General features: G+C 41.2%; 1 protein-coding gene across 1 annotated transcript; it reads right to left on the bottom strand.

The window, feature by feature from the left end:
* Nucleotides 1-902: 902 nt before the first annotated feature.
* Nucleotides 903-13,235, bottom strand: LOC147210721 (solute carrier family 26 member 6-like). Its single transcript, XM_086115430.1, has 19 exons — nt 12,949-13,235; nt 11,503-11,642; nt 11,173-11,283; nt 10,923-11,095; nt 10,681-10,845; nt 10,333-10,485; nt 10,074-10,156; nt 9,565-9,712; nt 7,456-7,569; nt 7,286-7,363; nt 7,019-7,114; nt 6,840-6,946; nt 6,690-6,759; nt 5,607-5,699; nt 5,392-5,493; nt 4,980-5,315; nt 4,850-4,904; nt 4,328-4,458; nt 903-4,250 (listed from the first exon to the last, which is right to left on the bottom strand). The coding sequence occupies exons 1-19, from the start codon at nt 13,086-13,088 to the stop codon at nt 4,224-4,226; spliced, it is 2,322 nt and encodes a 773-aa protein (XP_085971556.1). The 5' UTR covers nt 13,089-13,235; the 3' UTR covers nt 903-4,223.
* Nucleotides 13,236-14,340: the final 1,105 nt, after the last annotated feature.

The raw sequence follows: 14,340 nt of genomic DNA, 5'->3' as shown, positions 1-14,340 counted from the left end.
CTGAACTTGTTTGACTATGTGTGTGTATGTGAGTGTAAATTACATACATGTGTGCAATTGTTACAAAAACATCACGTTGCAGCTGGTGTTGATGGCTCCATTCACTGTCCAACCTTGCTCACTGTTTAGTCTTAACACTTACTTTATCTCTTCCCAACGACGTCCTCGGAAAGGTGGTTGCGTCCTGAAGTTATCACTTATATATTTTATATGTTTAGCTTAAAACTTTGTATCATAGACTTTGACACTAGTCTCTGTCCTGAACATCTGCTGAAGTACTTAAAACAAAGAACGTAGTGTGAAGTTTAGATCCTATTTTCACTTGGTTAATTAACAGCCCCCAAGGGTTTTCTTGCCTCCACCACCTCGTAAAAGTCCCTGAAGGCTGTCAAGTGCCTTCGAAGAGGAACCCTAATCTCAAGATTTGTGGACCAGCAGATGTGGTCTGTACTTTGTCAAAATGCCAAGATCGAACTTTGCCTGACTTTCTTTGTCTCCGATTTTTACACAAGGGGAAGGACTGCCCGCCCCTAATTAATATAATTAACATACTATGCCTATGTATACGTGTGACTGTAGTTGCTCGGGGCTTCCTGATGAAATCTGAGACTCACAGGAGCCCGAATCAATTCGTGTTGTTTCACACTTGTGCCCTGAACATTCAGTAAAACATCTTGCAAGAACTTCTCCATTTCCAGCCTCTGATTTTTGCACATCAACTCAGCCCGAATCAAACGAACACGCGGAGGACCTGGGGAAGTGGAGGACGGTGAAGGGATCCTGCCGTGTCCACAACAACACGCTTCCCCCTGTTTGATCTCCTCCAACAGTCAAATTCCACACAGTGCACTAAGCATTCATGAGTCTAAATGTGAGTATATAATGGATAAAAAGTGAGTACATAATAAAGAATGTATCTTTATTAAAAGCAGAAGTGTTCTTCATTGCAGGCATAGTCAATTAATGATTGCAAGCATAAGCGTTCTTTTTTGCAAGCATAAGCGTTCTTCTTTGCAAGCATAATCAATTTATCATGTCAGGCATAAGCGAATGTATGATGACTAAAAATCAATCCATCACCGTGTATTGCTGAGCGGGCATTAAATCCACTGTGAATCCCCCGCTGAATGGAGAAAAAGTCCTTCAAAAATGGCTAAATTGGTCCACAAAAGTCATTAAAAGGTCCATAAATAAAAAGCAAGTGGAAGAGTGGGAACCCTGTGACAAAGCAGGATTCCATTAACTCCAAGGGAATTTTCATTGACACATGCACAGTAAACTGTAAGAAACCGAGGCTATAAAAAGCACAACTTGGGTCAAAGCTGGGCTCTTTTCCTTGCGAGTGCAGAGTGGGACATGCAGCCACGGGAGGAAATCCAAAAAATCCAAAACTACTTTCCTCTTGCACAATTTTATTTTAAGTACCGCGGAGTTTTCTTGGTGCTTTGTTTAATCCCAACGGAAATTGGATATTATGAGGCAGTTACTTCGGTAAGAAAACTAAGGAAATACTCTACGCTCACTTGTTCTCGAAGAAGAGCCAATCGCATGTCCTAATCTTCCTAAAACTTGAGAAACCTTACCACTAATTCAATCTTGAGGTGTTTTTGACTTGATCACTCTTAAAGAAAAATCACCAAAAATAGACTAGCATTTAATTGCATTTATTCTCTCTTTACCCTGTCAACTATGGTATCTTTTTATTATTACATTTTATTTCAGTTTTTAATCAATATAATCAAAGCAATGATTTTGTGATTTCCGTGGATTACCGATTGTAACTCACATCTGGCAGGTTCGATGGTTAATTTATGGATATTATTCGGATGATTGTCATTTTAATAAATCTCTTGCATCCGATGAACTTTGTTATTCTTATGATTTAATTCATCACCAACCACTCAACCTCTTACTGTATATCGAACGAACGTCTGTGACCTCCCTCACAACGTCGGGTCTTGTTAACCGTTAAGAAAAGACGACTTAACAAGTTTTATGCTGGCTTAATAAAATAAAACAAATCCGTATGGTCCTGACAAGGATTGTTAAATTCACTTGGTCAGTAACAAGTGCATGAGATTCATGAGAGATGTAGCCACTGTTAAAAAAATGAAATAGTTTGTTATTACCCCTTAATAAAAAAAACAACAACAAAAACGGTTACTCATGAAGGACCAGATAGACTGAGAATCGGATTGGCTTCGTAAACCTGAAGGCAAGGCGGTTAGTGCACCAAGATGAGGACAACTTGACACCGGCTTGAAAAGTGTTTCCCGTCTCCTTACATTGCTGCGTTGATGCAGATGAGGAAAAAGTGGGAAAATCTCTACCCGTTGAAAGGAGAATAGGTCAGACTGTTTTTTTCCCCGATGGGTCCTGCCGATAAGCGGAATCTGACACCAGTGTAAACTGACCAAGCTTGCATCGGGCTGCCGTAGCCCCTGTGCCTTCCTGCACCCTCCCCCGTGGTGCGCATACTGAGAAAGCAATTTTAAGTGTCATTACTCCAATCTTTGTCAGTAAAGGCCAGTGTAGTGGAGGGGATCTGTCCATTTCCTTATGGCCCTCCTTGGACACAGGTTCTTTTATTTCTCTGTAAGGTGGAAGAAAGACCCAACATCACATTGTCTTTTCTACAGTTTATCACAACAATACGAATCGATTTGGGCTGACGGGAGCATTTTACATGTACCTACTGTATATGTAGGGGGGTTATAGGGGGGGTGCTACTTCGCGGATTTTCGTTTATCGCGGGTGGTTTTGTGTCATGTTTTGCGTGATGGTAGTTGTAGGACCCCAAAAAGCAGGGAGGAGCAGGGTGGATTGACCAAAATGTATTTAACAAAAAATACACACAGGAGTACAATGGAAAAAACACTAAGTCGAAATCCTCAAAAAATGCCTGGAAATCACAAGTATCAAACAAAACTACAACAGGAAACAAAACATGACAGGAGCACACATATGCTCACATACTCACAGCGCACAATGACCCAACAAAGACTGACAGAAACTCAGGGAACTGAATACAAGCTAAGTAACGAGACAACGAGAAACACCTGGACAAGACAAAAAGGGTTGAGGGAGCTAATTGGTTACACACAAGGAACACTGATAACGAGAACAGGTGGCGCATGAGGAATCAAAAAGGGCACATGAGGAATCAAAACCAAACGTAACCAGACCGAAACAACAGTTTTGGTCCCCATTAATTGCGATAAATGAGGGATTACTGTATTGCTTTCTAATCACGCCCATATGTGTCAGGTTTTTCCAGTGAACATGTTTAACATCATATAAGGAGCTATCTGAAATGCTTATGTTTGCTGGCGCCAGCCAAGAAGGACAGATTCAGGGGTGGGGGAACTACCGTAGTTGTCTGTCTCCTCACGCATACCCACTTTTATGACTACCTGGGTCAACACTAGATTTTGTCTTTTTCAAACTGTTTTACATGGGGTGTGACTGCCCGCCTTTGCTTGTGCATGCTGCCTCTATATATTCTCATGTTTTTTTTTTTGTTCAGTGCGCTATGCGACATCTAGAACTACAGAGGCTCCAGTCGATTCGTGATGTTGGAATACAGAGAAAAATAGTCGTCAAAGTGTTAGGTTTTTACTCCAGTTTTAGATAAATAAAAGAACCTGTGTGCAAAGGATTGACAAACGGGTGAAATTCCTTTGCAGTCCTTGAAGTAGAAGTAGGTTCAAGATTTCAGCAGAGTCCGACATGTGAATGCTGACCATCAATAGTTCTTGTACATTTCTTCAACTGTCAATGCAATTCAAGGTCGTTCAATCTTGGAACCAGTGAGGAGGAGGGAAAAAAACTTACAGTATTATGACGAGATATTAATAACAAATACACATGCTCAGTCTTTAGCCTCTCATAGAGGCTAAAAATACACGCCGCTCTTACTCCGGTGTCAAATGTTCCCACTCCACCCCGCTCTCTGCCTTTCACTGTGTGTGTGGGGGGGGGGGGGGCGCTTTTGTCACAGAAGCTGCCTCATCTCATTAGACAATAAAACAAAACGCTCATTGTCAGCAACGGCTCCCTGTATTTCCATGGCAATTGCGCCGCCATGTTAAGGTGGTGGACTTTTCTCCCCGTATGGGGGGAGGGGAGGTGAATGTGTACCAGTCGTGAGCAACTGCACCCTTCAGTTCAAAAGCAAATGGGAATGGAGGAATGGCGTGTTGGAACAGGCTGGCCCCTGCTGGTCACATTTTGGTGTTGTAGGAAACATCCTGGAAACACAAAGAATACCACTGAGCTGAGCGTAAAGTTGACACGTAAATGAGGAAACTTGTGGCAATGAACTCACAAGGATGACGTCTGTCTGTCCCACTTTGTTAAGAATGTGGAGCACCGCATCATGGATTGTGACAAACAGTCTGCTCTTTGGGATGGCCTCTGAGAAGAAACCTGCTCTTTCCAGCTGCTCCACCACGCAGGCTAATATTTGACCAAACAAGCACAGAAAATGAATGCAGTAACCTCAATAATATATGCTTGAACGAATATTTGGCTTTCATAGAAATTTCAAGATGAAACTAAAATTCTGGTTCTAATCGAACCAGGAAATGCTTTGGTTCAATTATGGATCAAACACCTGCTGTGAATTTTATCATTTAGCTCCTTGTTGCCGAGCAAATTGTGTGCAAAGTACTGAAATGTTGAGACGGACAGAGACGCACATTCAAAAGTTTAGGGAAGGTCAAGTGATGTGTACTGGTAAAGGCTGTAGCGCATTTTAAATATGAAAGTCCCGAACTTTGTGAGCAGTGTGAGTTGAACTCCGTTATGTACCTTCAAGTTTCTCTATTTAGTTTGGTGGACCACTGACCTTGGCAGCCAGTGAGATAGACTCCCACACCAATATCTCCTAGGTCCCTGAAAATCTGGAAGAAAGAGGTACACATTAAAAAAAAAAAAAACATTAAAAATAAAAGTTGCTCCATATGGCACATGAGTACATTTTTCAAGGTCTTCACAGCGACAGTGTCCACGAAGCTGGTTGTTGAGAGGTCCAAGATGATGCTATGAGGAACGAATGAATCAGTGGGTTCCTTTTTGTCATGGCTGTCTTTTGAAGCCTGCGTGATACTGTCATCATGCTGGGATCCCATGTCGGAGTCCGACATTGTGTCGGATTGGTAAGCCCAGTTTACTTGGCCTTGACTAAAGCCATTAGCTGGAGATTCAGTCAGCTTCAGGGCCACACCACGTTTAAAATTCTGTCCTCCCAGTTCTGCAGAGATTTGTTTCTCTTCCAAGGAGAATGTGCCATTAGGCAGACGATTGCTGACCCTCTGTCGGGGGGGGATATATGTTTCAGTCATACTTAAATTGGAGGTAATGTTTCCATGCAAAATGAAATACACATACTTGTGGGTTTGGTTCATTTTTGTCTGTCTTTTCCTGCTGCTGCTTCCGTGTTGCATCTTGTTTTTTCTTTTGTGCCAGCAGCTTCCCGATTTGAATGCCACTCTACCAAACAGATAACATATGTTGGATGAGGTAATGAAAGCTTGTAGAGTGATGTATAAATAGCAGCTAATCATCAAAGGTTAGCCTAGAAGCGTGCAAGGACAAATGCAAACCTTCTCTTGTAAGGCCTCCAAGTACATCTCAGCATTGGTGTAGTAAATAGTTGCGGAAGAACGGAAGATTTTGATTCCTGGAATCTCTTTAGCCTGCAGGCACAGAGCAAGCAAATTGGACTCTGGAATTGCTTTTATTTTGAAATGAAATGACCAAGATGTTCATTAACTTCATTCGCTATTTACATCCAAATCAGGTAGTGGGTTAGGAATTATTATTATTAATTAATATTATTTTTATTAATGGTGTCCCATCAACATTCATAAATCAAAGTTGAAATTTTTGATACTTGGTTGCAAATCCTGTTCAGTCAGTTACAGCTTTGAGTCTGGAACGTATCAACAATGTTTTCACTTCCTGCTTGCCCTTTTCCTTTCAGTCTTGTCTTCAGAAAATGAAATTCATGCTCAATTGGATTCAGGTCAGTTGATTGACTTGACAATTGCAGAACATTCCATTTCTTTGCCTTCAAAACCTTCGTAACGTGCTTCACGTCATTGTCCATCTGTGCTGTGACGCTCCGGCCACTGAGTTCTGAAGCGATGAGCAGTGTTTCGGGAAACACTTCAGAATTCATTCCAAAGTGTTTATCAGCAGTCACATCATCAATAAATACGTGAGAACCAGTTCTATTGGCAGCCATAGATAGCCATCTGGCCATGCAACAGCTGAGAAGCCATTTGTCCTTTTACCTTTGGTCCCTTAATTAAGCGGGAGTCATAGAGCCACGCCTGAAATTATTCATACCCTCATGGTATGAATAATTTTGGTCTCGGCTGGAGGCTTCTCCCTATTGCAAATAGACTAGATTAATTCAAGCCAAAACTTGTTAATACCCTCTGAGCTTGAAAATATATATTAATCAACAGTTGTAATTTCTCCGCCAATTTCCTGATTTGGATAGGAATACCCTCAAGTAAAAGCTGGGTGTCAATAGTTAAAACACACCTTATTGCTAACATTTCAGATCCATTGCGGTGGTGTTTGGAGCCAAAAGGATGAGTGTTATTTCAATATTCCGACATTTATGGACATTTAATGTCTCTCAGCAAGAGACATTACTGCACATGTATTCTTGTTACCTCTTTGTATGTGTCAACGTCCAGATATAAGTTGGTGGCTGGCACTTGGCCCAAGATTGAATAGCGTGGCCTGGAAGAGATGATGACACAAAACGTGAAAACACCTCACATGCCTACCAGGCTTTTGTGTCAGTAACGATGAGCACGTACAGCTGGGTTCTGAAGATCACCGTCAGCAGAGAAAAGCCAATGGAGACGGCCAAACCCAGGTCCAAGTTGAGTAGAATGGTGCATGTGAACGTGACCAGCCACACGAGCTAGAGGGCAGTAAAAGGCAATCAGCGAACAGTACAAATTGCCAAAGTTGCATTTGGAGGATTGCGTCATACCAAATCAACCTTGTTGGTCTTCCACAGCATCGGCACATCACTGAACTGCTTAAACATTCCTTTCAAGTTCACAATTACTATTGTGGATAAGACAGCCTGAAGAACATGCACAAATAGTCACAACATCATTAAAAGGTGAATCGTTTTGACCTTTCAAAGCGGAGAGAACAAAGGTGTAGGCACGAGGATGAAACATTCCAGAAAATTTCCCAAGAAAGGCATTTGACCTTCTTTGAAATGTAACATGTTGGCAGAGATGACCAATACCTTAGGGAGAGTTTCAAAGAGAGCTCCTATTTTTAAGACCGTAATCAGAACGATAATGGAAGAAATCAGTCCCGCGACCTGATAAAACACACACAATACATTCTTTCAACATCACGTGAGGTTAAGAAGTATATCTGACATCGTTTTCTACTAATGACATGTTGGTTTACTTGTGTCTTTCCCCCGGTGCTCTCCTGAACGAGGCTTCGCGACAAGGAAGAAGTGACGGAATAACATTGAAAACAGCCGCCGACGGTGTTGCTCAGCCCGAGAGCAACCAGCTCCTAGAAGAAGAAGAACAACAAAAAAAACAAGCAATATGTAACACTTAATTACATTTAGAGTTGTTAAATGAACCTATGGCACGTGAGGAGTGTGTACCCTCCTTTCCGATAATATTAGTGTACTGTTCGTTAACTTTATAGCCGGGTCAACACATCATTGCCACACTAAAAGCATTGGCAAGCATATTTAAGCAGCACCAGTGTGCATAGAGCTTGTTCAGCATTAATGATTAATCAGAGTGGCTCTTATGAGCCTAAGTGCTCCCACTCCATCTCTGCGCTTCACATGCCTTCAGACATTAATGACAAAAGTAATTTAAAAATTAGCTTCTCCTGTATCTCAAAGTGATCATTTTGACTCCTTAGAGGAACGTAAGTGATTTGAAAGCCACACTTATTGTACAAGCAAAGAGAATGGAGAGTAATGCAACAGTGATCTACCCATGATAACCGATTATGCAATGAGTAATCATTGTTGTGTGTGTTAACTTTAACACTTGCAAGACATGTATTAAGTAAATCAACATTAGTTCAATCAACAAAAATGTCACCGGGCAGTTGTCGAAAAGAGCAACTGACCATTTTAACATAAATTCCAACTTCAAAAATTTCAGTCAGACGGAAACAGGACGTACATTTAGCCTAACTCTGAATCAAAATCACAATCAAGTGAGCTTGAGAATTCCCCATTTCGTCCCCCACAAATTTGTGATTTGATGTTAAAGTTCAAAATCATTGTATGAAGTCAAATGCTGTTGGAAAAGCTCCCAAACTTACGGATATAATATTTGTATACCCATTGTTGGCCAGATAGCATTACTCTCTCTCTCTCTCTACATATATATATATATATATATATATATATATATGTGTGGGCAAGGACTTGGTGGACCTTCACTGAACACAAATCAGTTGGCAAGGTGATTGTGTACTCTTTACCAAATATATTTTGTACTTCTGGCAGGTTTTTACATCATTATCACAATGTGACTTTGTTTTGAATGGATTCAGTGTCGTTTCATATTTTGTCTTGTTTTTTTTCTTGGGTCCCATGTTCATGTCTTGTCTACTTGTTTTGTTTTTGCATCTGTTCTTGTCAGCCCTGCTCCTTCAGTCAACCAATCAGCTCCCTCATGCCACTCGTAAGTTGTCCAGTTGTAATTCATTACGAACAGCCCAACATTTTATTTTTCTAGATTCAATATTTACTCTTATGTTTTGATTTCATCATATTATGCATCAAGTTGGATGTTTAACACGTCCATGCTGTCATAGTGAAGTATCTTCCACAAACACTGGTTTGTGTGGTGGTGCTGGCAAAAGTTGGAGGGGAGGCAAAGAACACAGGAGTCTCCAAAAGTATTTGTTTTCAAAAGGAATAAACAAAGTACACATCGAATACTAAAAAAAATGTTACTCAATACTCAAAAAGGCCAATAAAAGTTTGGGACAAAGTAATAAAGTCAGCATACTTGACTTGATTAACGTGACTAACAACAGCAAACACATGACGGCAAGAACAAACTGAGAAAGACTGAAAGAAACCAAGGAACTAAATTCAAGCAAACTGATGAGACAATGAATCATTTGAGGGTATTTTAAAGGGGCAACTAGTCGATAATGACAGCGTAAACCGCAATTTCAGGGACACTTGCAAAATGTTCACTATGATCATGAAAATAGAATATAAATGATCCAAATGACTCATTTCATCAAATAACTTGATGTGGGCACGAAAACAAAGTGAAAAAAAGAGGTTTTGTATCATTTAACCATTTATCACTCACACTCTAGTTAGCAGAGTAGTGTGTATGACATACCAAAACCACTTATGCGTCCAATGGGGAAAAAAGTATTCAAATGAACTTTTTGATAAGACCCTGGAATTTTGTTGTTCTATACATTTTCATGATAACTGATTAATTCTGAAGACACCACATGCACGTTAAGGATATCAAGCCAGCACCACATTTTTTGTCTTTGTGTAAGCCTCACCTGGTTGCTATCCACCTTGTAGCCATGCTTGAGTGCAAATGTTTTACCAAGAGAAATGTTGATGGCATAGCCCACAATGGCAACAGCAAAAGCATCACCAATCACCGCAGGGAACAGCGACACGTCTGGAGCTTGGGGGGCCTTAAGCCTGGAACGGTAGAAAAACTCTCGAGATAAGCGAGGATTAAACGCAACACAAAGAATGTTTACTTGTTACATTTTCTTGCTATCTCAAGATCTGCAAAACCGTGGGCAAATCCATCTTTGCCAATTTATGTTGACTTATCTTAACAAGGAGAAAGCTACCTGGTATTTTGGTCAGTTGTTTCTACTTGACTCAAGCATGTGAGGCTGTAGGATGACTTCAGCTATTGTAAATATTTGTCTCACACATTCTGCATTCTACTGTTAGCACTAAGATTCTCTATTAATTCAGGCGTTGCGGTCTATGTTGTCATGTCATCTGCTGACCGCTGTCTGCACTCTTAAAATCACAAAGACTGACTCACCCACTGGGGATTTCGCCAACAACATCAACGTTGTATTTTGCAGAGAGGTCACAAAAATGAGTGATGATTGTTGCTGCTATGATCTGCAAAGATAAGGAGTGCACCGTTGATTTAAAGAGGACGTAAAATATCCCCTCGATCCCATGCACCCACTGCTCGGAGACAATGTGAAGTCTGGCCGCAGATGGTCAGAGCAGATTTTTTTTTCAATACTGTGATAATGATTGCTATCAAAAGGACTTGCAGGGTAGGAACTTACCACAATGAGTTCAATGGGAATAGGCAAGGGCAACCTCTGCCTATAGCATTGATTGAGTTCTTTGACCACAATGAGAACAGTGAGCGCCACCACACTCACCACTAGCTCTGGTACGACCGTCTGAGGTAGCAAGCAACATATATTTACCAGAGTCTGTAATAAAAAAAAAAAAAACAGAAAGATATGTGGTTTGAATAGTATATATGTGGTCTCCCTGCTTGAGTCCAAATGACTGAAGGAGATTTCTGCATAAGTGTTTTTATAACAGCGGAGAGCACATCCATTGGTGAGGAACACACATACAGAAAGATTGGTTTGAACAAATGGTGGTTAATGGGACATACTCACGTAAATGAGTGAGAGAGGACCGGAGGTGCGAGCTGGAGAGAGCCCAAACAAATATTTGAGCTGGGAGCCAAACACATGGCACGCTGATCCTGTGGTGTATCCTCGGACCAGTGGCTCAGACAAGTAGGTGACCACGAAACCAAACCTCACCACACCCAACAGGATCTTTGGGTAAGTGAAAGAGAGAGCTGGTTAAAAAACCTCACCATGGTAGAGAGTTTTAGAAAAAGTGGAAGCACAACCTGAAACAACCCCGCCAGGACTGTGAGCGAACAGGCTATCTGTACTCTGTAAGCACCCTGTTCATTGGTATTGACGCTATCTGTCCCATTAGTAGCATTAACAAGGAAGTTACTGTCTGGAGCCAGCCGCTCTGTCACACTCCCAATCATGATGCTGATCACAGCAAAAGTACCTGTAAATGCACATGCCAATCGATCGATCAAGCACATTTGTCGACGTCTGTGGTAACATCATCTGCTCTCAACTTACCAATGGAAATGTGTCTGGAGGTGCCAAAGATGAAGTAGACCAGCACCGGGTAGAGTGAAGTGTACAGGCCGATCACGGGGCTTAACGAAGCCAGAAGAGCATACGCCATACCTGGTAGGGAAACAAATGATTGGCTGTTGTTGTGCCCATTGCATTTGAAACCAACCAACCAAGTCAGACGGCCAACCCGCAGAGCCTGGCTTTTCAGTGTGGTTCCCTTTAGAATGTGACTTGTTGCTATTTCAATATCTTTGGTGTTTTGAAATTTTTATAAGATACTGAATGTGCAATAATCTGACCAAGCCAAATGCCGACTGCCCACATACATACCCTGTGGAAGATGCATGATGCCCACACTGCAGCCAGAGATCAGGTCCCCGATTGCGTTCTCTCTGATGGAGTATTTAGGAAGCCAGCCAAAAACAGGGACCCAGCTCAGCAAGATTTCCTTGGCACGAGGCACTGAGCACCTGGGACAGTCAGAAAGATACACACAATGTCTATTCGCAGTGTTGCGAGAACACAAGTCACAAACTTGTGGACATAGATACAGTGTGTCTTGTTGTGAACATGTTTTATTCATTTGCTGAAACTATTCTCTGAATAGAGCAGCACGGTGGGTGAATGGGTAGCACATCCGACTCGCAGTTCAGAGGTCGTGAGGTAGAATCTAGGTTCAGGCCTTCATATGTGGAGTTCACATAGATTTTCTTTAGTTCTCTGGATACTCCAGTTTCCTCTCACATTCCAAAAACATGCAGGGCAGGTTAATGGAACACTCGAAATTGTCCCGAGGTATGATTCTGAACGTGAATGCTTGTTTGTCTTTGTGTGCCCAGCGATTGTCTGGCGACCAGCTCAGAGTATGCCCTGCGTCCAGCCCAAAACCACCTTGGATAGGCTTCAGCGCACTCATGACCCTAGGGAGGCTAAGTGGTCCAGAAAGTGGATGGATATTCCCTGATTACCAGTGAAAAAGTGTCTTGGTCGACCAACATGTAACAAAAGAGGAGAGAGAATTCGTCTCATTCGTCAGAATTCATCGTGAGAATTGCAACACGTGCTACAAATTTTCCCAAATGGCCTGGATGACATGTCTGTGTGCAAATACAAATAAGGCATTTGTCGACTGAATGATAAAGTGTTGGAAGCGATAAAGCCACTCTGTTTTGACCTCAATGGTGCACAATGTACAAATGCATACCCCCACCGGCTGCCTAATCTACCTAGTTCAAAATACAAAGGCTGTTAAAACATTTCCAAAACCAAGTTTTTGAGTTTTACACTTCAGCTTTGTTTGACACTGCCAGATAAAATCATTATTGTGATTTGCAGGAGTGGTTTAGTAATATGAAAGGGTCAAAATCTTAGAACTCGCTCTCGATATTGTCAAGTGCAGTTTTACAGTACGTCATTGCAAACTACAACTACAGTCATCCAACTATTATTGAATGAATACCTCTCTCACAGTCTCAATTGTTTTTGTAACATCAGGAAGGTTGGGTGTACTGAATGCTGTGTCATTTAAATATCAAAATCACATGTCTTTTATGGCGTGTCATAGGTTATTCTGAAATCTTACTGCAAAGCAGTACTGTAAACTTTGCTTGCTTATCATCACTAGTGGCCTTCATCTATCACCAGCAATTTGTCCGCTGGCATATTTACAACCGAGCAAATAAAATCTCACATCCAAATAACAATTATCCCCATCGCGTTTACTGTACCTGCAGGTCATTTCATCATTCTGTTTTGTTTTAATGTTGTTGTTTTTACCTCATGGAGCCGTTGAGACGTTCACTGAAGGTTGGCTTTGCGGACCACGACCCTTTTTGTGCCACCTCATCCAGACATAACTCATCCAAAACTTGCCGCTGCACCGAATACTCCACAGAAGAACAGTTCTTATCCTCCATGTCTGTGTCGGTTTTTCTTTCTTGGATGTAGAACAGTCACTTTATGCCTGAGGGTCCTCTCAGAAATAAAACTCACACAGTTGCACATCAATTGCTGAGTAGAGAGTGAAACCGCCTACTGATTGTGCTCTACTGATTAACACTGTCTGCTCCTTGAGTTGCGATTGGACTGTGGCAGTTCCTTTCCTGTCCTTATATGACAACTTCCAGCCCATAATTTTGCTTTCTGTGCAAACACAAACATGCCTGAGGTTATGCGAGCGTGCCTTTTTAATATATATATATATATATGTGTGTAGGTTTATCTTTATGAAAAGTTTAATTCCGAATGGTGCCACATTGATTCTGAGCCGTGAAACAATTCCCTGTGGTCTACAACATTGTTGTGCTTTAGCATGATGATGTTTGTGTCTGCTTTTTCTTTGAAGGAAACATGACCTGTCTTTGTCTCGTTGCAAAACAGGACATGAGAGGAGCAAAGTATTGGAAATTCAACGTCATGAGCTACAGTGGTGCCTTGAGATACAAGTTTAATTATTACTTGATCATTTAAGTTGAAATAAATGATCACATTTATAGTTAAGGTTGTCCTATAGCCCCGGCTCATAGACACAAAAAAAGGTTTTCAATCTGACCTAAAATGCCACAATTGGTCAACTACTGGCATTAGTAAAAGAGGGGCAGCAGTTGTTGATACAGTTCCCTTTCCATCCATTGCAAAGCTTGCCAGCATCATTAGTGGAAGAGGCAGCATGTAAAATTGTGTTGAGTACCTCAATGCTGGGGCCCGTTTACTCTGCATCATCAGGTTGATGTTGTTTTTGAGCAGGTTAATGTTTAGGCAGGGACTTGTTAAAATGACAAATGCCATTATTGATTGGAGTTTATCTCACAAAATGAGAGGGGAGGTAATAAATGTTGAAGACAAGATATTTATTTTGTTGCACAATTTAGAGCAGGACTATGTTGAAGACTGTGTTAAAGATAGCCCCGCGACCACAATTGCATTCCGACTAGCAATTCAATCACTGTTACTGCTCCACACAAATAGTCAAGTAAGAGATCAACAGTCCAGAGTTGTGGGTGAATTGGTTCTCTTTGAAACGGAGCAACTTTTAGCCTTTTTTAAAATTTCTTTTTTGAGCATTGCTATCACTATTTTGCACAATGTTGTTAGCGATTTTATTATTGTAAACTTTGTTATTTCTCAGAAAAGAAGAACATGTTTTATGTTTTATTTGACTTATGAATG

The sequence above is a fragment of the Hippocampus guttulatus genome, chromosome 1 (assembly GCF_054856545.1).
Source record: "Hippocampus guttulatus isolate MCC_2025c chromosome 1, RoL_Hgut_1.0, whole genome shotgun sequence".
Taxonomy (NCBI): Eukaryota; Metazoa; Chordata; class Actinopteri; order Syngnathiformes; family Syngnathidae; genus Hippocampus; species Hippocampus guttulatus.
This window is presented reverse-complemented; position numbering and strand designations above follow the sequence as displayed.

Coding starts and splice junctions, on each gene's coding strand:
- LOC147210721 (XM_086115430.1), bottom strand. CDS start 13,088: ATGGAGGATAAGAACTGTTCTTCTGTGGAGTATTCGGTGCAGCGGCAA. Junction 7,364..7,455: donor GCACCGGGGGAAAGACACAA/GTAAACCAACAT, acceptor GTGTTTTATCAG/GTCGCGGGACTGATTTCTTC. Junction 4,905..4,979: donor CTGTGAAGACCTTGAAAAAT/GTACTCATGTGC, acceptor TCTTTCTTCCAG/ATTTTCAGGGACCTAGGAGA.